Source organism: Harpia harpyja, chromosome 1 (genome assembly GCF_026419915.1).
Source record: "Harpia harpyja isolate bHarHar1 chromosome 1, bHarHar1 primary haplotype, whole genome shotgun sequence".
NCBI classification, from domain to species: Eukaryota; Metazoa; Chordata; class Aves; order Accipitriformes; family Accipitridae; genus Harpia; species Harpia harpyja.
Genome location: NC_068940.1, coordinates 102,145,897 through 102,170,486, shown reverse-complemented (window position 1 = coordinate 102,170,486; position 24,590 = coordinate 102,145,897). Strand labels below are relative to the sequence as shown.

Sequence of the window (24,590 nt, the reverse complement as noted above, 5' to 3'; positions counted from 1 at the left end):
CAGAGGGAGTACACATCTTCCATACAAACAAAATATCTGCACAAACTTTAATGACGGCTCCACATTTCACATGCATTCACAGACAAGGAATCTGCCTGCAGCATTAGGTGCTGGGAAGCTTCTGCCGGCTTCTGAAGCAGTAGGCAAAGTTTGAGTACAGAGAAAAACAGTTTGGAAACTTGGCCCCCAAGGTGGAAAAAGCCACCCATTGTGGCTTCAAACATACTGATAATCTAACAGTACTGTTTCCACTGTCCTGCAAAGGCGTACTTTGCCTAACAGAACCCTTGTGTCTTTTCCAGAAATAAAGAGGAAAGCACGCTGTGTGCATTAAACACATCGACTCAAGTTTTGGCTGTACAGTTTTCTGTGCTGTTTTCAAATGCAAGAGAGCATGTAGTCTTCAGATGCTATAATGTGACAGCAGAATTGGCTTCTAAAATTAAAACTTGGCTGATTTCTTCTGATGGCTGATGTTATCTTTTCCATGCTTGCTGCAGTCCCATGATCTTACATTAATTTGTACAGAAGCTATCCATGTCTTAAGGTCCAAATCCTAAAGCTTCTAATCAGAAAAACTGAGGCTAACAAAAGTTGGCCTAAATAAGGACTTCGGAATTTGATACACATTCCTTGATTTGTAAGATATTAGAAACTGTTTTAAAACACATGAATAAAATTTCCTGCCTGGGATTCAACTCTTAAATGGCCGATGGCCCACTGTAGTGGTTTAACCCCCGCCAGCAACTAAGCACCACGCAGCCGCTCAGTCACTTCTCCCCTCCACCCCAGTGGGATGGGGAGGAGAACTGAAAACAAATAAAACTCATGAGTTGAGACAAGAACAGTTTAATAATTAATAATAATAATAATATAAAAAGATAACAAAAAGAGAGTGAAATATAACCCAAGTGTGATGCACAATGCAATTGCTCACTACCCACTGACCGATGCTCAGCCAGTCCCCAGGCAGCAATCCACCCCTCCTGGCCAACCCTCCCAGTTTAGATACTAGACATGACATCACAAGGTATGGAATATCCCTTTGGCCAGTTGGGGTCAGCTGCCCTGGCTGTGTCCCCTCCCAACTTCTTGTGCCCCTCCAGCCTTCTTGCTGGCTGGACATGAGAAGCTGAAAAATCCTTGACTTATTATAAACACCACTTAGCAACAACTGAAAACATCAGTGTGTTATCAACATTATTCTCATACTAAATCTAAAACACAACATCATACCAGCTACTAGAAACAAAATTAACTCTATCCCAGCCAAACCCAGGACAACCATCCTTAACATACACCTGCATGCATTAATAGATACAAGTTAATTAACACTTTAAATCCGGGACTCGGACTGTTGCATTACAGTGAGTGATGTAGTACAACAAGCAAAATGACTGGTCAACCTAAGAGCATCCCAAGATTTATGCTTTTACAAGAGAAAGTGCATACTCGAGCATGGAGCCTAGGACACCTTGCATAGCCTTCATCCAGACATTTAAAAGCTAGAAGATACATACAGCTTTAATAACATTTACTTAGCCAACAGTATTACTGGTCCAGTTGTCCCTGCTCTCTCTGATTTTCTTTGCTAGGATTGATCTTTTGTTTGGTTTGACCATTTCAGCAATCCAGTTTACAGCCTGGTCCACAAACTGGGGCAGCAAGCTATACCAGCACCTTCAGTTGGCTGTATTCTTTCAAGAGCAGCACATGGAGGTAGCAACTCAACACGTTAAGGTCCTAGACCTTCCCCTGACAGTATCAACAGTTTCCAGGCCCCATCCCTTGGTTGAGAAGAAGCCACCAGACTTGAATTATAATGTAAATGTTATTCTTGGGCCTGATGCAAGCGTACTAAGAGCAAAAAAGCCTCTTTGACCTGAGTGACCTTCCAGTCAGATCCACACAGCTTTATTCTCCCCTCATTTTCAGTAATGTTAATTCCAAGTATTAACCAACTGAAATTAAATGCCCAGACCACTCAGAAGTATCTCCTTACAGTCTTACCATGAATTGCTCTGTAAGCACTTCCTAAACAAGCAGAGTTGGCGGTATCGATAGTGTACACTGGTGCGTTGAACACATCAGACAGGACCTGAGGAGTATCAAAGTATCGGTTACGCATGTCCATGAAAGACAAGTGATAAGCAATCCCCTACCACTGCTTAGGAAAAGAAATAGCTACCATACAGCCCAGCCAAGCATTTGGGTACCCACAGAAAGAAGCACTGCAGGCAACAATGAGTTCTGAACTTGGCACACAACAGGGTATTGGTAAATCTGAGCTAGAGATGTAACTGCAGCCTGGAAACAAAGTCCCATTTCTCCTCAGATCTCTTTATTACAAGTTCAGAGGAGTCTGGGTTCAAGCATCGTCTCCCTCATAAGCCTACACAATCAGCCCATGCCAAAGGCTTACATCAGGGCAAGGAGATCTGCTCAGGAACCCACAACTGGTGCCTGTTTTCCTCCAACGTGTTTATGGCTGAGCCAAGTGGGAAGGAAGGAGAAAGAAACCAGTCATGGCTCCTTAGTTCTCAACTTTGATAAAATAAAAGCTCTGGCAGTATGAAGGCCTGCTAAGCCTGTCTTCTTCACCTCCACCATTCCCATCATATTAGGGCTACCAGGAAGAATGACTGAGAAGCTGGTTACACAGTCTCTACATTTACCAGGAATTTTCCTGTATTCAAGGGATCCTTAGCTATCAAGATACACCAAGACACTTCGCAACTTGGCTTGAGCAATACACCAAAAATTTTACAGGCAAAGAATTTGTTATGGTATCCAACAGTTATTAAAGTTATTCGACCACACATCACTCCGCATCGAAACTGACACCAGGCATCTCGCATTCACTGAGCTCACATGCTCTTCCTCACAGCGTAGGTTTAGGAAAACAGATACAGAAGGGGAAAAATGAAGACACGTTTGGATAGGCACACAGGAGGTTCAATAACTCTTTTCCAAAAACGTTGTCAACAAACCCTTTCCATTTTGGTTTCCGTCACCTCTAGAATTGCAGGTGCCCCTCAGGCTGAGCAACGCAAGAAGCAAGTAACAACTCAGATTTAACTTGTGCTGCTTTTATTACTTTTGCCAAAGGGAATAGTGTATCACCCAATTTACATCCATACAATTGAGTCTAAAATAAGGCCAGAGTGTCCAGGAATCCAAATCATTTGGACTAGTGATCTGCAACCCCAATCCAGTAATTTACAGCCCTACTGATGATGGGCCCCAGGGCTTCATAAAAGATGACTAAGAAATTCAATCCATATATGCTATAGAAAAAAACAGTATGACATTTCTAAAGGATTTTACCTCTTTCTCTGAAAGTTTGTGGGGAATCTGCAAATCAAAACCTTTGAAAATCACCAGTTTTCGTAATTTTAAACAGAAGTGCCTGGTTGCTAACTAGAATCCAATGAAAGCCTGAGGTTATACACTTAAAACACACTCTTCTGGTAAGATTGCCAAGTCAGTATTGCCTAACTTCGCTTGCAAGCAAGCACTGAGCAATACATGAGCTTCAATGCTAGAGGACAAATGGAAAATTAATCATGGTATCTATTAAAAAGCCCTCTGGAAACAATAAGGTCACAGAGTGTTGGTTCCACTGCCCATCCTGCCAGCCAATAATACCGTATTGTTTCAGCACATTCCCCATCTGCTTCTTCATCTCATCTATAATAGGTATTTCTTGTCTTAAGCTTGAATTGTACATTCCTTTGGACAACAGAGGTTTTTTTGTTTTTTTTTTTTTCATCTCTGCAGAGCCTTATATAATGCAGCTCTACTTTATACTGAATGCTAGCAAGTGCTGTAATACTACAAATAATAACTACCTTTTGTGCCACATGATTATAAAATTAAAATTATTCAAAGTTCATATATTTAGCAAGCCATTCGAAACTGTGGTCTCTCTCATGAATAATTTTAAAAGAAACTGTTAGAGGTTTTACTGTTAAAAATATTTCACTGTGTTTCATGTGGTCATTAATCAAGCACCACGTATGTTATAAAAAGCTTCTCAGAACTGTGGAGAAAGCTGCCCTACTATATTTTTTTAGCAGATTTTCCTAAGTTGCCTCCTTTGCAGTGTAAAATATAGGAGTTACTGAATGTTGATTAATTAAATGATAGTCTTTTGTAGCCCTGGAACAAATTATCCAAAATTGACCATGATAAGGGTGGAAGCTGTTATTCTTCATGGAACTGATATGGTTTCTGAGGTTTTGATTAAATTAAAAAGGAGGATCCAATTAACCAGCAATTGAATTAAGTAGATGACACTGTATTGATCATATTATTTTAAGACACTTCTAATGAGTTTTAAAAGCAGCTGTGGTGTTATACATGAAGAGCAAGCACCACAGCCACCACTCTCCCATCCCCACAATTTTTCAGCTGTGTATGTTGCAGAATTACATGTTATAAGAACATTCAGTTCTCTGCCTTCATTTCACAGCAAGGAAATCCTCCTGGCACCTCAACTGGAAATACAGCTTTAAAAACAAACTCATTTATTAATCCAATCTCTTTCCTGACATATTCTTAGTAGAATTACTCCAGTAAGGACCAATGTTTTAAGCAATTAACCTATCAGTTAATTTTCCAATGTCAAGTTCCTAAGCAAAATAACCAAAGCCTATGAAGAGAAGTGACATCTACAGGCAAAACATGCCAAATTTGTTGTGTCCCAATCAGCTGTACAACCAATGGTTATACAAACATGTATTTTAGATGCCTTAGGAAACAGAGCTTTTTGCTCTTTGCTCTTCAACCTCCATTTATTCCAGCTCACGTTTTGCAGAGCAGACAAGCTTCCTTTCATATGATTGCAATTGTCAAAGAGTATGGCGCATAGTTGAGGCTGGCCTCTAAGCTCTCTCTAGCTGACGGAAAGGGACTGGCATCTCCAGAAAAGAACTTACCCTGCGTTGACTAACTTCAGTGCCAGGACTTAGCCCAAGATTAAGACAGGTGCCTTTTGGTGTAAATGTCTACCTCCAGGCTCGGTGTCGGAGCCTCTAGTCAAAGGGGAGCTTGTCAAGACAGTCAGTGGAGTACAGAAAGCTCTGGCTAACCCGTAGGGAAACATCCATGTTTGATAAGTTAAAACACCATCCAGTTTCCTTTGCATTGTAACTGACTGGATCTCCCCTGACTATTACAGGATTGACAGATCGTATACAGGCATCACATCGCAGATGACTGGATTCGGGCAAGATGAATCCCAATCCAGATGTCTAGTTCTGTGCTAGCAAAAGCCAGGTGAGAGGCCTCTCGCCGTTTGTGAGCAAGGCTTTGCCAAATCTCAATGGGCAGAAACAGAGAGCACACAGTACTCTCTTCTCAAGAAGATGGATGAAGGATCTTAACCAGGCTGGATGCGCAGCAACAGCAGCAGAAGAGGAAGGTGGGAAGAGGGAGGACAGACTATACAGAAGCATAGCCTCCCCCCAGTATATGACACAAAGCTAATAAGAAATAGATACTCAGAACAACAAAGGCAGGGTTTGGGGGTTTGTATGGGGGTTTTGTTTGTTTGGGGTGGGGTTTTTTTGAGTGTTCAGCACCAGCATAATCCCCCTCCAGTTTAAATCCATGGTCCAACTTTGATCTGAATGACAAGAACTACAAAAATCTCAGGTACTGTATCAAGTCTCTTCTTGATTTCTTTGCTGATTGATTTGATGTAAGTGATGAGACCTCGAAATCACCAGTGCTTCAGATACACATTCATAAAACGAGTCAAGTGTAAAAAACCCCTTTAAAGTTCAATACAAAATTAGCATTGGGCTGTTTCCACACTAAACCTGAAGAAAAGCCCCAAAGACCTGCAGCAGATTCACAATCCCATATCCACACCTTCCTGTGCAGCTACAGTGATTTTGATTCAGTAAATCAAAATAAAAATGAAGATGTAACTGCAAGTTCAGTTCAAAGGATTTAATTTTCTACTTACCTGTAAGATCTTTTTATTGTGGGATGCGCCACCAGTAGCCAAAATCCTTGTTCTGGGCACTGCAATGCAATACAACATATAGATCAGACTGAAAGTGCATATTGTGAAGATTTGCACTACTGAACCAAGCAATGAGAACAAGGAGGTGGGAGTCAGATGATCTGGGCTCTCTCTCTGTACCTCTAATTTCCCTTCTGTAAAAAAGGAGATAAGACTAATTACCCACCTTTCCAAGGCACATTAGAACACTTTCTTAGAAGAGGCAACATAAATATTGCAGATCTATTATTATTATAGTGCTATCAAAGTCAGGGAGATTTGCAAAAGGGATATACAATAAGAAAGACAGAGTGTTGTTATACTACAGCTCCGGTTTGAGGTCAGATTGGTTTGGCTCATAGCTGTATATATACAAACTGACAGATAACCTTTAAAATCAGCAGGGTTTTTCCAAACTTATCTCCTCATGATGTTCACAGTCAGAGTTTACTAAAACCTGGGCAATCGCTATATGCTTGAATGACAAGGAAGTGTGTCAAAAGGTAATTAGAGATGGTCTAAGTCACTTTAACAAAATAAAAAAAATCTGAATCTTCATCAAATGCAAATCCACAGCTTTAAATAAGTGTTATAATAATTATCCTGCATTCTTTAGTCCTTAAAGAAACCCACCCTTCCTTCTCACATTCCTGGATGTCTGTCCTGTGCCTCATCATTTATTTGTGTGCATGCTCCTCTGGAGCATGGCATGCAACAAGCCATACCTCTATCCATAACCACAATTCAGCAAGGCATTATGAACATGAGTAGTCCAAATGATCTCACTGAAATTCTTCAAAGGCTTAAAACAAAATAAATGCATAAATACTTTGATATCATATATTTTAAAAATCTAAACACTTACTTACCCTGATTTATGACAATAATAAGTGATACCATCATGTATTCCCTCCCAAGAGGGGAATTCTTCTGTGGTTATTGTTTTGTTATCTTAACCTCCTTTTATTAATAAAAGCTAAAGATAATTTATTTCTCACAAGGCAAAGTTGGCCAACTTATACTGACGTCCTAAATAACTTACTGTCATTTATCCTTTCAAGTATCTTAATGACAAAAGCCCCAAAGACAGAATTAGAAATGAAGAGAAGATACAGCTCACCATGCCATTTCTAGACCCACAACTAGGAGCTCAGGTGGAGTCTAAGACCCAGACAAAGCACTGCATGGGGGACCCTATTTTACTGATAAATTTAATTTTATTTTCCTCTTTGGAGGATATTCAGTGATGCACAAATTGGGTTTTAAAAGCCATTAGGATCTCTGTCAATGTCAGTAAACAAATAAAACAAACAGCAGAGTGATTCCTCAGGGAAAACAAGTTTCAATTATACCAACACAGAGTGACAGATCCCTGCCAAGATTATCACAACAACGTAATAGCACAGAAACCAGTGAAAAATAACTAGTAAGCCTCTCTTCCTAGAAACCAAACTGAACTCTAAATGATTTGCCTAGTAGTCACAATTCTGTCTTGCTAAACTTTGTGGCAAATATAAATTCTTGCAGAACCACCATATCCAACATGAAAACGCCACATTTCAGAGACAGCCAGCAAGACAGAATGAGGAACAAACATGTGTGCTACACTTCACAGCAGCTAAAACCAAAGAATAAGGCATGCTTGCTCTCCACTGCCTCTGGAAAGGGGCTTAATAAACTGCTAGGCTATCACCATCAGCAAAGAACGGTGGACAATATAAAAGTGGTAAAGCCAAACAGCAACCACCCCTGTGAAAACCACAAACATATCTTAGCTCAACTGCTTCTTGCTCTTCCAGCTGCATGGAGCTCTGTCTTAGGGCTTCTGCTCCACAACTTTTCAAATGCTTCGGAGCTCTGTCAGTGTATATTGCTGTCTGCTTTCACTAGCACAGTAACTGATAGGTCAGCCAGGGCTGATCTGTGCCTTCTAGCTGACTCCAATGCCCCTCTAACAGATAATGCGTTTGCATTAGGAATTGAGGGCTGGACAGAAGACTTACTCCTTGCTAGGTCAGAAGATTCACGTTTTGGCTACATTGTCAATTTATGCCATAACTGTAATTCAGGATACTTCTATATAAATAAGTTACCATAAGAAAAGTAGGGGTGAATTTACAGTGCATTAGCTATTCGATACAAACCACTCATGAGTATGCATTTACCCTACTAAGAGTTGAGTTAGATAACTACCAAGAGGGCAAACAGACCTCAAGTCTAGAAGTGTTTAGCACCCTGATTATTTGCACACCCATTTTAATTCAGACTAATTCTTTCATAGCAAAATACTAAGAATTATTTTGGTATATAGCTAACCTACCTGATAAAAGAAACTAACTTAATTTACACTGTGAAGTTTCTTATGTCGGTTGGACATCTCAAGTTCTAAATTGGATCAGCTCGTGAGTACGAACACACAGAGATACACAGTAAAAAAACCCCAAACCCTATGCTGAAGCTACATGAAGGGCAAAACCACTCATTCTCCTCCACTTCAAATGGTGTGCTGGTTTTGGCTGGGATAGAGTTAATTTTCTTCATAGTAGCTGGTATGGGACTATGTTTTGGACTTATGCTGGAAACAGCATTTATAATTCAGGGATGTTTTAGTTACTGCTCAGCAGCGCTTACACAGAGTCAAGGGCTTTTCTGCTTCTCCCCCCACCCCACAAGCGAGCAGGCTGGGGGGGCACAAGAAGCTGGGAGCTGACCCCAACTGACCCAAGCGATATCCCAGACCATATGATGTCACGCTCAGTATATAAAGCTGGGAGAAGAAGAAGGAAGGGGGGGACGTTCGGAGTGATGGCGTTTGTCTTCCCAAGTCACCGTTAGGCGTGCCGGAGCCCTGCCGTCCTGGAGATGGCTGAATACCTGCCTGCCCATGGGAAGTGCTGAATGAATTCCTTGGTTTGCTTTGCTTGCATGCGCAGCTTTTGCTTTGCCTATTAAACTGTCTTTATCTCAGCCCATGAGTTTTCTCACTTTTACCCTTCCAATCTTCTCCCCCATCCCACGGGGGGAGTGAGTGAGTGGCTGCGTGGGGCTTAGTTGCCGGCTGGGGTTAAACCATGACAGATGGCTCGCTTCACCAAAACATATCCCAGTAGGTAGTGAACTCTAGCCATCGCTGTCTGACAACAGAATCTGGTCCGCTGTACTGGTGCGACTGGTCCATCCAGACCATGTGGAAGAGTGATCTTGGGTGAACCCACTGTGCTGCGTTTCCAGAGGCAGGTCTGCGTAAGGCCAGAGCACAGACAACAGCTTCCCTGGTTGAGTTTCAGCCACTTCTTAAAGATGAGGAGTAGATCCCAAAAGAACTTACTTGAATTTGCTGAATTTTAGATTTACCTCTTATTTCAGTCTCTCTCCAGAGAGTGAGGAAAATGCATTGATCACTGATTTCAGGGATTGTCTTTTTAACGCCAATATTGTGTACTTTACTGAACGGTGGACATTCGCTCTGAGATGTGTAATTGGATACATCTTATAAATAAATAAAGCAAGCCCATCATTTATGTATACAGGGGCATTAACAAAGACATCATTCATCCATCACTAGCAGCATTCTCAGCCACCTGTGTTTGAATCTGTCAGGAGCTACCATCTATCCCCTACGGCAGTGCACAGAAAGAACTTAAATACAGTGTTACTAAAAAAAAAAAAAAACCACCCACCCTAGCAAACATAATTCATTAATTCAATTCTTTGACATTTGAGAGAAATCAGATTTAAACATCTTTTAATTAAAAGCTCCCTGCATAGTACCTAACCAACCAGTTTATTTCCTTCCTATTTAAAAACTAATGATTTTTTAGAGCGCCAATACAGAATTTTAACCTTATCTAGAAAGTGTTTGCAGCTGCATATGGCATGGTGTCATCCTGCAACACGTGCATCTTCTACAGATCTATTATCTGCTGTGGAACGTGGCAACTGATCTAACGAAATTCAGTTAAAACAATAATTACCACTGGACAGGAGGAGGGGAAAACCCAGGTAAAGAAGTTCACTTATGTGGGAAGACTAAGCATAATGCACTTTCCCACAGAAGGCTGAGAAGTCAGCCCACTCTATGTATCTTACTACTCATACAACAACCTCCATTCTGCCTTTCACAGACATCCAGCAAGAATTGAGTGATGTCAAAGTTCATCTCCCGGCTCTTGGGTTTCAGCCAAAATATTGCTTTCATTGAAAGGCACATAGGGGGAAAAAAAAAAAAATCTGTCACTGAGAAGAGAGAGAAATTGCTGTTAGTTGCGTTCAGCCATTGTCAGTGGTCCCCAAAAGAATGAAGTCCTGTATCACTGTATATTTACAAACACAGAACTGATGCCTTCCCAGAAAAGCAAGCAATTTAAGCAGATTAAGACAAAAAGTGGAGGGAAAAACAAAGATTTTTAGAAAGTGCAGACTCAAAGAGCATTGCCCACATGGATTCAGCAAGTGACACAGTGGAACCAGTAACACACAGCGAGTCTCTCCTGAGCAGTCTGACATCCCCTCTAATGGTCTTGGCACATAACCGCAGCTATTAAGAAAAATAATCACATAAGCAAACTCACATCAATCAGAGGGTTAGTGCTGATAATTAGCACCAAAAGTTTGCTGCCACATCATTTGTGCAAGGAGACTGGAGGTAGAAATTCAGCCTCCTGTTCCACCAGGAGCGGGGTCAGATCAGACTGCTAACGGGTCTGGACGCTGAAATCAATGGGATGACTCCTAGCCTCCGGGGTTTTGGATCTGGTTATATTTCAACTGGACGGTAACAATGTGCCTATGTCAGTCCAGAATTTTGCTGGCTCATGTGCCGCAAAGTCCAAAAGCAGAATTTGACCTTCCATTTTGAGGCTGAAAACTCTTTAACTTTCCCATCTAAATTTCCAGTGGTGCACACAGCCCCGGTTTGTACCCCAAACTCCAGGCACTCGCTGACTTTCAAAACTCTTAAAAGACATTTCCAAGGCTTCACCCAAACAACTTCATAACATCTTTCTCATCACAACTGAATCCATAAATAAAACAGAACAATAGAACAAGCATTCAAAAAGCAGCTGATTATGCACATGAACACACGCCAGCTATAAGCATGATTGCGAATAACTACAATTTACAATTTGCAAGCAACAAGAAAAGTATCAGCCCCTCCTTTATTTCTCTGATTAACTCCAAACACTATAATTTTAAAAAAAAGTATTTTCTAGCTTTTCATTGAAGAAAAACAAAATGAAAATATATGATTAGTTTGTCCCATTTATAAAACAAAGGTTCCAAAATCATCCTCCTTGCATATTAACTCTTCCAAAATTCATGCTAATCTTTCTTATTCATATAAAGACTGTGAAATTAAACTCCCACTATGGTAAAAGGTTTCTCTTGTCTATATCCTTTAAAATATGAAAATGTACAAGGTACTGAGCGCCCTTTATGTGCCTGTGAGCTCTAGGACTGGGTCCAAAGGCACTTACTTCTCTACCTCATTGTGCTGCATCACTTCTGACATCTGCAAGTATTTCATAGCAGAGAAAAAAAGACTGCCACAAATGAGCCTTCAGCATATTAAACAGTATCTACCTGATTGAGGAAAAAGTAATGTAAACTGGAACACACTCTTTTTTTCCTTTTCCCTTTTTTTTTTTTTTAATTTAGACCAATACAACTGCCCAAGTGAATAAATTGCAGGCTTGAAGCCAAATATTCAAATTCAGCCACCTTTACAATTCTAAAAACAATACAGTAATTCATAAAAGCTATTCAAAACCTATTTTTAGAAGTGTTTTTGACTTTCACTTTGAAGCATCAACTAATTTATTACAGAGAAAAGCAAGCCATATTTGCCATATAGGTTGGCTGTTTTCTTACTTATAAGGAAAGAAGTTTTTGTATTTTGTAACACGCTTTAATTTCACTGCGGGTTTCAATTGCTCAAATGTATGTCAGAAATTTTCCAGACATAGAATTTATTCTTATTTTTTAAATGCAGTGCCTGAGGAAGAAACACAACTTTTAAAGATAGAATTGATCATCAGCCTCTAAGGCTACAGCTACTATCATACCAGCTGTAATTCAACAGGGGAAAAAAAGCCTCGATTTTCTCAGCAGCAATGACAAATATGGCTAATACTCTCAACATTTATGCTACGTACATAGATAAAGTCTCTACAATGATGTAGAGAACAGGCATGATTCTTCTTGCTCACACTGCTGTAAGGCATGTCCCTTTTCACAAGGGCATGTAGTGACAGGACAAAGGGTAACGGCTTTAAACTGAAAGAGGGTAGATTTAGGTTAGATGTAAGGAAGAAGTTCTTCACTGTGAGGGTGGTGAGGCACTGGAAGAGGTTACCCAGAGAGGCTGTGGATGCCCCATCCCTGGCAGTGTTCAAGGCCAGGTTGGATGGGGCTTTGGGCAACCTGGTCTAGTGGAAGGTGTCCCTGCCCGTGGTAGGGGGGTTGGAACTAGATGGTCTTTAAGGTCCCTTCCAACCCAAACCATTCTACGATAATATCACTAAAATGAGTAGATGTGCACACACCGAAGTAAAACAGAGTAGGAATGATATCCATAGTCAAGACTTATATGCTACTGATAGTCTAGGTCACTTTATGTTCTCAAGCAACTTCTAATACCAGAAATTGTTCTTCATGAGGATGCCAAATTTGGCTTTCCTAAGACCTTACTTCAATAAAAACAAAACTTTGTATTTCACAACCTGAAGCTTAAAGACACCAAACCACCTAACTCTGAAAATCCTATTAGTCTAGCTCACTTCAGATATGAATTTAAATTTTAACATTGACTTAGAACCATCCCCTTTTTGATGGATTTCAGAAAAAAAAACCCAAACACATAGAAAAACATGTATATAAATTCTCTCTTAACAGCACCTTAAATTATTGCAGATCACCCACAAAACACACACAGCCTAAGATGTACTATAGGAAACAAAATCTACTCAAGATACAACCCCACTGATGATTCAACTTCATTGACTTCAGCAGTTATACAGCAGGGAAAACTTTGGTACATGAATGGTAAAGACTTATTTGGGAACAAGCAGATCAATAGTCATAACACTGTTATAACATATACACTGACATGCTCGCAACAAGACCTCTGAAATATTTGCAGTTCTTGTAGAAATACTGCAGAGCTGCAATTGCTTATCAATTTGCTGTGATTTTTTTTTTTTTTGAGACACAGATCTCTATTTGACAGAATATTTTGATGAAGCCTGGGATAAATTCCAATGGTAATGTATTAAAAAAAAAAAAACCAAACAAAAAAACACAACTCAGCACTAGAGTTTACAGCAAGGGGGAAAAAAAGCAGCAGATTCAGACCAACAGTTTTTGTAGATATAGGCTGAATATTTTGGAAAAATATTTCTGTGAAAGCTTTTAAGGTAAGACATGGAAGACAAATTAGAAGGACCACTTAAATCTGTTTGGTCAAGACTGAAAATGTATTTGGGGAAAAGTCCTCTCCTGAAGACATTATTACCAGAAGTAATTTAATAAACCGTTGCTGTCTCTAACTTGTGTAAATTCTTCATTCTGAATTAATTCCTTAAAGAAAAAATAAGTAATATATTTCATTAATTAGTAAGACAAAATGAGTTCATGTACCAATGGAACTGACTTACATCAGGTTTAATTTTTTATTTTTTAGCCACTCAAAGTTTTCCTCTTTTGTTACCCAAAGTTTGGATATGGCAAGAATTGTGAAACTTAAAAGTAGTGTGAGTTGGGAAAAAACACTAATCATTACAAAAACTATTCAGCAGTTGTCCAAACATCCATAAAGTAGCCAAGGCCCCAGTTAAAGGCTTAACACAACAAAGCACAATCTGCTTTGATTTACCCCATACTTCCACAATTATTCATAGACTCTTGGCAACACCTCTACCTTCACCTTCCACTTCAGAATTCCTGTTGTTCAGCATATAAATGTGAAATCTGGAACCAATGTGACAAATTAACTGATTCTCAAAAAATATTCTGAAGCAGGTGGTACAAGTCTGAAAACAAAACCTAGAGGTGATCCAAACCGGGCATTTGAAATCTAGCCATCACATCCAGCTATTTAATAACCTACCTACAGAGAGCTCCAAAAATGTAAAAGGTCAGAGTGGACCATCTGCTTAAACAAGATCACACAACTTTCATACAGTGATTCCACCATCCAGCTCAGCTCTGTATTCACAGAGTATTCTACAGTAATCTGAAGACAACACAGAACCTCTGCTGAAGGACTCAAAGTGACAGAGAATTTACTGTGTCTACTGGCTGTCTTCATGTTTAATACCTTCAAAGTTAAATATTTGCACTTTTCCCATAATTCAGATTTTTACTCTTCAAACTTCTAGTCACTTGATCTTTGTGGCTTAAGCCTTCCAGTTAAACATTACTATAGAATTGGGTTTCCCCTTCACGTGTTGGCACTTACAGACCACAATTAAATTGCAACTTGTCTTTCTTTTTGATATGCTAAGGATATTAATTTCTGGTACTCATTAAAAGGCATAATTTCAAGACCACAAACCACTGATGCTTAGTGCTACTGGTATACTACCACTGCCTAGCAGAAATGTCTTCACCACTGAAACCACTATCACAAAAGAGCAAGACTGGTAAGAGCATTAAAAATGTCTACCCTAGAAGTACCTGACACTGCATGTTGTCAGTTTGCCTATCCAAATGTTTAGTAGGAAAGTGCCAGTTTATAAAAACTCCTGATAAATCACAGAGAACCTTGCACTACAAAACTGCCTGGCTTCTTGGGAGAATATTCCGGCTTTGAAGGTCTGTAGCTCCAACAGACACGTGCTCTGCGGAGTCCTGTGGTAGGAGGTCAGCTGTCCCATGGTCCCTGTCGCGGGAAGCCCCAGAGTTCAGGAGGGCTCTGCGCTGAGCTATACATCAGTGCCTCTTGGAGCCCTGGAAATGCGAACTTCCAATACCTGCTGCTCAGTTCCCAGGACTGGAGGTGAAACATTCCCTCAAAGTCAGGAGCATGAAAGATGTTCCCAGAAATAGGTTTTTAAAGAAAAAAAAAAAAAAAAAAAGTCACTGCTACCTTAGGCATTTTCCACTGAGTAAAAACAAACAAAAAAAAATTATTTTTTTTCATGTGCTCTGTTGCTAGCATTGCAGCACAGCTCAGTATTGCCTCAAAATATTCTGACACGTGAGAAATTCGTGATTGAAACTCAGCAAAATATACACCCTCCCATGCCTATCACAACTCTGATGTGTATAATTACCACATGTGGCTTTAGAGATCGCACATCAGTAAATAATGCTTGCTACTGAGTTATTTAGAAACACAAAAAACATCACTGTTTCATTTTTAAAAACTATTTGCCCTCATGTACAGCAATATTCAGCCTTGCAAATCTTCTAAGGGAAACAGAAAATTATATTGGCAAATCAACATATAACACCATCCATCGAAGGTTAAAATGAGAAAAGCAAGCAAGGAGATAAATGAGCTGCCCAAGGTCGCACAAAATCAGTAGAACAACCAAGAATAGAACAAAGGCCTCTTCATTACTTAGATCACAAATGCATTCGATTCTGCATTAGTTAATCTGCAGAGTCTGTGCATCAGTAGCAAGACATGTCCACAGGAGAAAAATATAATAATAATCAGCTGCAAGTTCAGCATTACCTAAAGCCACAGGATATAATTAAAAGGTACAGGGTGCGATAACCTGACCTCAAATGCCACTTGAGTGAAGAGAGGAAAGAACATCCTACCAGGTATTTTGATTTTAGAAAAACCCAAACCACCACAAACTTGGTGAAAAACCAGTTTGGGATCTAGATTTCCAAACCAGGTCTCTACCAGATCTCAGGACTACTCTGCTTCCCTGAGCACCGGTCTTTGCATCTTACCAACAACGTTAACAAAGCCCTCTAGAAAAGCAACAGAAAAAAGTCAAGGCCCAATTATCATTTTATTTTTGCAAAGCCAGCTGAAAAACAGAAAAGAACTTACAAAACAAGGTAATTTGGGTGTTTTCTTTACAAGATTTTTCAAAAGAATCATTACAACTATTTTGGCATCCACAAATATTGCCTGGAGCTCTTCTTCTCCTAGTCCTGTAAGACTGTTTTGTGTTTGGTGCTGGTGAAGAATTTTTCTTCTTGTTTTTTCTTTTTAATGCCTCCTACTCCTCTCAATAGAAATAACCTACAGGTTGTAAAGTACTTCACAAGAATAAAATTAATTGATAGGAGGGTGTACCTACTTGCAAAACTCTAGGCTGAAGTAGCAGAAAATCTGTTTATTTTGTTTGTTCAACGAAGTTCCATATGCTGAGAAGGGAAGCAAATCTATTGAGTAAGAAACATTTGCTCCTTCTTCTCCCTAAAAACTATACCAAACTTACTAGCAGAAAAAAACCCCACACTGACCTATATGTGACTGTGGTAGGTTACTTCACTCCTCTGAACATCCTTTCTGCACCTAGAGAATACAGCACTGGGGATCGCTTGTACCAATTGAGGCTCCGAGCACTACTAAAGTCTTCTGTTATCAATAAACCTCCTGCTTTCCAAGTGGATTATTTAAAAATTAATTTTGTGACCACTGGCAGGCTAGAACTAAACAAAGAATACATTTTTTTCCCCTTTAACTGAAAAATAAAGGCTACAGAAAGATGAATAGAGAGAAGCAATTAGTACTTCCTAATAATTGTCATACTGAATGGGAGAACCGCTACGTTTCTCGGGGTTTCTGCACAGAAAGGTTCCAGGTAACTATTCATTCACGGGGCTGGGTTCATGTAAATCGGATGCTGTTGCCAAGCAACTATAGGTGCTAAGGAATGAAATACAGTCTGCAGAAACCTAATAGCCTGGAGAGAAAAAGAACTACAGTCTGAGATTTATGGCATATATAAAAGGAAAAGAGTCATTCTCACACACACACAAAGAACACAGATACTTTATTATAAATGTCCTTAGCATGTTTTTCTAAGGCATAATTAAGCAATAAAATCCCTACTCCACCCCAAATCAAACAGGTAAATTATTTTTTTTTTATATTTTGTTCATTAAGATTTCTAGAAACACGTCTTGAGAAATTAGCTACAGACAAAAGCTAAAATGTAACCCAAAGATCTTTCTTTTGCACAAGGAAAATGTTAGCTATACAGACAGCACTGCAACTGCCAATCAGCTATCTACTTTACCTTCTTATGTTTTTATACCATGCTCATTAACATTGCATCTGATCATCAGAAATTCTCTTTAAGCTTATTAAGATTTTAAAATATTTTTAGCAAGTTAATTAGAATACATTAACAGAGCTCATCTGTGTTCACCCATCATGCATATTTTATTTCATTCAGGCAAATTGCTTTTAAATGAAATATTAGACCTAGGAAGGGTACACTGTTGGGTACTGAACAATACAACCCCTTAGTACAAACATTCACTCCCAAACACCCTAATAACTTCATGCCACTGGAAAGCAGGGAGATTTTCTGATGGCAAAGGGGATTTTTTTTAGTGCCTGCCCTTATCACAATCCCCTCCAGCTGGGGTGTGAGTACACGGACCTGGAGGGTCATCCTAGTACCTGAACCATCCTTAGTTGCCATCATGTTCCCATACAATCAATAAAAGTTAAAGCTGCCAAGAGACCACTGCAATGGGAACCAAAGGTCCAGCTAAGAAGAAGGAAAGAATGCCTTCAACCCCTCACCCTGTAGTTCAAAGGCTTTTACAAATTCATGTTTGGTGGTTTGTTTGTTTTTTTTCTGCTGACTGTCTCTGAAGATACCATTTATCTTAAGGCAAGAGGCCAATTAGAAGCTCTGGCACAGTGTGGCACGGGCAGAGGTGCACATGGATTTGGCAGAACAGCAAGAACAGCTCACACAGAATGAAGCTGAAATACCCTTTGCTTTACCTAGCATTATAAATTCTTCCCTTTAATGTGCACTAAATGTCACCAAATTCATTCACATAAAATTAAGTAACAGTTTATGAGGAAAAGGGAGACAGCAAAAACTACCTTGGGGTATTTTCAGCATACCACTTGCTGAATTTCACTCAAGTGAGATGAAGTCCATCACTGGACACTGAAAAGATCTACAATACTACTATAATAAGATGTTCCTCAAGCTCCTGCTATACATTCACTCAATCCAGTCAAATATGACATCTTTGCAATTGTTCCTTTAGACTCCATACAGCCCAAATCCTTCCTACCTAAGGAAGGATGGAAAATCCCACTAATTTCATCAACAGTTCTCAAGCTAAGCGGTTACTTTTAGAGATCTGCATAAATCAAAGGATGAACAAAGTTTGCCAACCTCATGCTTGATTCAGATTTTGCACTCTCACTGCATTTCAATTAACCTGCCACAGATTGCAGAGCTGACATATTTGATTCAGATAGTAAAGAAAACACTCTTTAAAAAACAACAGGTCTGAAGCTTTTGATGAGCGATCATACAATCCATATCAAAACACACATTTAAATCTCAGTCACCACACATTTCACGATCTGCATCATTAACACTGTCTGATTTGAGGGATTTTAATAATCTCTTTTACAATCTATAACAGTTCTTTATCTCCAAGGCACTGATGCCTTTTAACCAACGATCATTATTTAGGTATGCTTTGCGCCTGCAGCCTTCCCCGAGATGTTAATCTCTTCAATTCTAGAGGCTAGTCTTTTACAAACTGTTGTCATACTCCCCACGTTTTCTCCCACTGACGAACCCCCAAACTGGATGCATTTCATTTAGCATTTGGCTGAACACATCAGCCACGCTGGCACAGGGAAATTTTAATCACAGCTGGGCAATTCTGCGGTAAGCTCTTCCAAAGGCCAAGAGAAGAGAACCGTTATCAATGGGCGGAGTCCTTTTTCTCTGAATAAATCGTTATTGATTGCACTGAATCCAAAACCACCCCGTCATAACCTTTCCCTTCTACTTCTACATTTATTAATCAACTCAAACATCAAAAGCATAAGCTCCAGCCTGCACCTCCTCCTCAAGCTTGACCGAGCAGCGGTTTGGCTTTTTAAAGGAATTCTCTGCCTTCGACCGCTGGAGCAGAGACTTCACCTCCCTGCCACGGAGCTGGAGTCAGGCAGCTGCCTTGGCCGCAGGGATCAGCCAGGATCTCTCCCCGGCACTCGCTGCATGCTGAGTAACGAGTTGCACAATCCCAACAACCTATTTGTGGGCATTAAAGAACACAAACTGCCTTGGTTTATTTTGTAACATTTAAGCAGAGATATGTCCTATCCTAAGGAAAACACCCACCTAGAAATCAATATAAATTTCTAGTAGCATCCTAATTGCAAAGAGTAGGGCTTGAATGAGCAATGAAGGCAAACCGACATTTTAATGTCATTTAGACTGACCAAAGACACTGAAATGTGTTTGCAATTAAGAGTATTCACTAGCAAAAGGAGGGGGGAAAGTAAAGCATGACTACCAAACAATAGTAAAATAAAATGCAATTTAGCAAATCACATTTTGTCATTGGCCTACCCTGGTGCGTGCTCACTGTTCCTACAATGGAAACAGCGAGTCAGTTATGCAAGCCAGCACAATTTTAACAAACCCCCATAATATCACCGCTAGAGCTGCATCTGTAGTACAGCTACGCTCAAGCTCACCTGGCTCAGGATTTTAATGAGAACCTGGAGCTCTCCACTGCTTACAAAAACTTCCCTGTTAACCCAGCCATCCCCAGAGCAGCTCGGAGCATGTTACCCACCCCAATCCCCCGTCTGACTCTGCCAGCCCTCCTCAGAAGTCTCAGCTACCTTTATTAAAAAGCTGCAAAACTCCTCCTCTCCGTCGTCTCTCTCTTCCCCTTCTCCCAAACCCACAGCACAGAGGACGAATGACTGATACTTTTCTTTAAATTTTAAAACCTTCCGCTACCTAAAACCCAGCCCCATCTAAAAATGGGACACCACTGAATAGCTACTATCAATCAATCAATTTTTTTTTTTTTTTTTTTTTTTTTTTTTAAAAGTAAGAGGCTGCTCACATCTTCCTTTGAAATGGCAAAAGGACAAGGTTTTCCAGTCTGGGTACCTGAGATATGGTTCACCACATACACCAAAATACAGCATATTCTCCGAGCCCCATTCTCTCCACGATATTCAATCCTTGCATAAAACAGCAGTCAACAAAAATGCACAACATCTTTTCTCAGTTCCTCACAGTTAACACATTAAGTGGCAATAAAGGGTGCAATGACTTTCCAAGGGCATGTACCTGTTTAATTATTCAAAAGAAAATTGACTCAGGCACCATGGTATGAAACACTAAAATATGCAAACGAAGTAAATTATGGGGGAAAGCAACAAACGAGAAAAAAGGGATCATGGTGAGAAGAACATATGGGGGCAGATTCTGATCTCCTTGTGTACCCGAGTTTCTCTACATACTTGTGTATAAGAAGAAAAGGTTGTGAAGTGACAGAGAAATTATTATTTACTCATTTCAGTACTCTGACTAGCGTCTTGAAACAATCTAACCATGCCTAGAATTTCCTAAGAGAGTGTTATTTTCACCTATATATACGAAGCAATTTCAGAAAAAGGAATGTTTACACCTTTCTAGACAATCAAATCTTACTGCTGGGAAAACACTTACTTGTTTCAACAGAGGCTGGATAGAACAGAAGAAAAGATGCAGGATCTGATCCATGAGTAAATCTTGTTTATTCTAAATTAAGGGCCTGAAATAACTCACTAAAATAACAAGAACAGGTTAACAGAAAGATATCATAACACCCATTCTACTTATTTGTCCATATAATATGAATATCCCATTAAGACAAAGAGTATTTGATTTTAGCTTGGACCACAGCAAATGTCTTTCCAATCAAGATATCTAGTGAATTGAATGTCTCTTGTAAGCAGGTGCTACTGTGTTATATTTTCATCCAAACTGCTGAGAATAAGCTAGAAGAAAATAACAAAGTAAATTGAACAAGAAAGTGTCTGATCTTGATGAATAATTCAATGATGCAATGCAACAAATACTGATTTTTTTCCTGGTAAAGGCAGTTTACAACTGTCCTTTGCTTAGAAAAATGACCTTCTTGTGGTAATTATGCTTTTGTCTTTAGGCACTGGATGACAGTCTCAGTAATACTCGTGATTCCAGTTCACAGCTCTGTTGCTGATCTCAAAGCCCTCCATTCCTGCTGTATCATCTAATCCTTTTTTAATAAGATAATCCAACTACCGAAGAACTTCAACTATAATATTAGGCACGCTGGTCACTGACTGTTCTTTAACTATTTTGGTCAATTTTCTTGGGTCTTAAAAAGCATGAGAGTTAAAGAGCTCACAGAATCACAACCTGCACACGGGCATGAGCCATAGGAACTGCAGCATGATGTACTAATCAAGGCAGGAATGATGCCATCAGCCAGGAATACAGCAGCTCGGTGGATACCTAACAACTTCTTACTGCACCAGGGAGAACCTGGAAGCTAAGGATTTTATGATCCACATTCAGGATTGTCCAAACTCTAACAAAAGTACATTATACCTACTTTTGTCTTCTATCTGTTAAAAGGCATTAGACTAGAACTACAGCTGAAAAGCAGGATTCAGGGCTGTTGGATTGTATTTCTGCCTTACACCAGCAATGATTTCATGCATTACCTTGGACAACCTTCCTTCACCCTTAAGGGTAGAGCTTCTACTTTTATAAACAGGCAGTATTAACATTAAACCTAATGGAAACATGATAAAAAAACATCTGCAAGGAGAAAAGGAATAAACCCTCTTCTCCATAGCCAGGATGGACAGAACAAAGCCTGACAGTATTAAGCTGCCACATGCCAAAGTTAGATTTGTTGCAAGAAAAGCTTTTTAATAGTCAAGATAGCAAGACATAGGAATAAGTTAACCACCACTCCCATTCCCTGAGGAACTGCTTGACTGCATGGATAACAGTGCCAATGCAGACAACCATCACTCTTCCATTACAGAAAAGTTACCGTGCAGCCAGGACTGCCAGAGCCACAGGTCCAGAATAACCATGGCCATATAGTCTAATGAAAACAGAATTCACTTGGGAAAGGGCTGAGCTGGATGTCAGTCTCTGTTCCCAGCAGTATGTCTTTTATTCCCAACAATTAAAAAGCACAAGTAAGAATTCACCCATCAACCCTGTTGTATCCACAGTAAAGACTGCATCGGAAGAACCCCATCACTGGGCAGGTGGGCTCAGCCTGATGATCTAATAACCAGAGAGCCAGAGAAATCTTCCTTAGAGTTGTGGTACAACACAGTGTATTCAGGTCTTTCTGTAAGTCATACCTCACATATCAATATTAAAAAGGGACATACTTCACTAGAAGATCATGACTGAGAAAGGCTCGTTTTGCCTTTGCTCATTTATTCTTCGCTAACAGTGCTCTATATCTCTTTCTTGATGCATAGTCTTACTATAACAAAAATATACAGCAAAGAATCCAGTCTACAGTAGATTACCAATCCAGCCAGAACATCATCAAAAAAAAATTAAGAAAAAAATTAACCCTAGTAAAATCTGTGCTACTAGACATAACCAGTAGGACTGGCTTAAATGCAAGTAAGGACACAGGCACCCAGGTGTGTATTTTCTGTCCCCTACAACATATTCGTACCTCTTGCTCATGAATACTCAGATTACATTTGGCTAGTTGGCAGCACTTCTTAACACCTAACAATCTAATAAAAATGTATTTTTTCTCTCTGCTAGACAAATCTGCCCACCTTCAACCTCTGCTACCCATAAAACACACAATTTATTCAAGTACCTTTACTCCGAGTATAATTAACCTTTTCAATGTACAAAAGCTTCTGTGCCTTTTAAATGAACAAAGAGCTATTAATGAACAAAAAATACTTTCCTAATCAAATACTATTTCTGGGAATACAGAGTATTATATTACTACCCATATATTGTATATAATACAGTATATAGCTCATGCATCTTCTTCCAAAAGGTTTCTGTTTTCAAAGTATCATTGTATAAGACAGATTTTTATACACAAGGAGGATACATTAGTCAGGTTATTGCAGATTTACACTGACAATCAGAAACAGAATGACATGATCATGAAAAAGAAAAAGCCCATTTGCCCTAGTTTCAAAGCCAAGGGATGAATGTAAGAGGAAAACAAGATTAATTTTATTTATTCATTTCAAGGTTAAACTGCAACGAACCTTAACATCGCATACATGGACATAAGTTTTCAATGCATGGTTCGTGAACTCTTGGCAGCCCATAAGGTAAGAGAAGCAGGTCGGTTGTCAAGGAGACTTGAATTTACCATGTAAGAGGTCCAGTCCCATATTGAAAAATTTATGGAACCTACAAATTTTAAGTTTGAAAAATCGGTGACCAAGAGGAAAAAAGGCGGCATGTGAGTGTTTTTCATCTTCCTTTCCCTAATTTCTTATAGGGATGAGAGATCAGGATTGGACTGGAAGGCTTGAATTCACCAGTGCCGCACATCTTCTCTTCTGTACGGACACTTAACATCAAGGCAAATGCTGGATTTAGTTCTGTATTTTTAGCTGTATTTTAAATTAAAAGATGCACTGAATACTGCAGTAACACAACTGTTGATCACACTCTGCTTTGTAACAGAATTCTGTCTGTCAGATATTTAGCCTTAGTTACCAAAAACTTTCTTCAGGGAGTACAAACATTTCCCCTCTGGCATCTTGTCAGTCACAGCAAATCTGTAAATAAACTGTCAAACTCCATTCCAATCATTCCTGAATCTGCAAGGGAAAAAAGTAGTAAAATTGGTGCAGCTGGTTGTAGTCCCTGTAGAGCAGGACTGATTTCACAGCTTTAATATGGTTCACTACTTCACAGCAAGTCCGATGTGATATACAGCATGCAGAAATGAGTGACACCTTTGCTAATCATTTTCTTAAACTTATCACATGTGGAGGTAATAACAGATGCAATGACTTTTCAAGGGTACGGACTGGTTAATTTTTCAAAAGCAAATCGACTTAACTTCTGCAAAATTAAAAATCCACTAAGACACACTGTCAAGCTATCTAAATTATGGAGAATCACACGAAAAGGGAAAAACAAAGCTCTGGTCATGAGAAAGTCTTCTTACATTGTCATATGCAAAGTAGGAATATAGCAGCTGCAAACAAGCCAAGGATCTAAATAGAGATGCTGACTTTAGCAAAGACTTATTAAATAAAATAGGAAACCCTATGTACTATTACCTAGAACATATTGGCACCCTTGTTCTATAATTCATAACTTACTAATTCTGAGAGAGCTGGTCAAGGATTTTTCTGCAAGATATTTTTTATTGGACCACAACAGCTAATCAAAGAGTTTTTCAAGGCCATGACAGAAAACGTGCAACAGAAGAAAACCAGAAAGAGAGCAGATAAACACTATCACCTTGCTGCCTATGGACTCACTTAGGATGTAAATCACCTGATTTAGAACAGGAACAGAACCTGAACCAGGGTCTGCTTTATCCCACAAATTTTCCTTCACCATCAAGTTATACAAAGTCACACTGTCTCTCTGGA

General features: G+C 39.5%; 1 protein-coding gene across 5 annotated transcripts in view; it reads right to left on the bottom strand.

Moving 5' to 3' along the window:
• Positions 1 to 24,590, bottom strand: part of XYLB (xylulokinase) — a 100,026-nt gene that overhangs the window by 9,049 nt on the left and 66,387 nt on the right. For 4 of the 5 annotated variants that reach the window (XM_052807390.1, XM_052807369.1, XM_052807345.1 and 1 more), the window contains 2 exons: positions 5,975 to 6,033; positions 2,011 to 2,098 (listed from right to left, as the gene is read on the bottom strand). In XM_052807390.1, coding sequence (XP_052663350.1) covers positions 2,011 to 2,098; positions 5,975 to 6,033 — 147 coding nt within the window. The remainder of the gene's footprint in view (positions 1 to 2,010; positions 2,099 to 5,974; positions 6,034 to 24,590) is intronic. The other variant, XM_052807381.1, reaches the window with a different exon arrangement.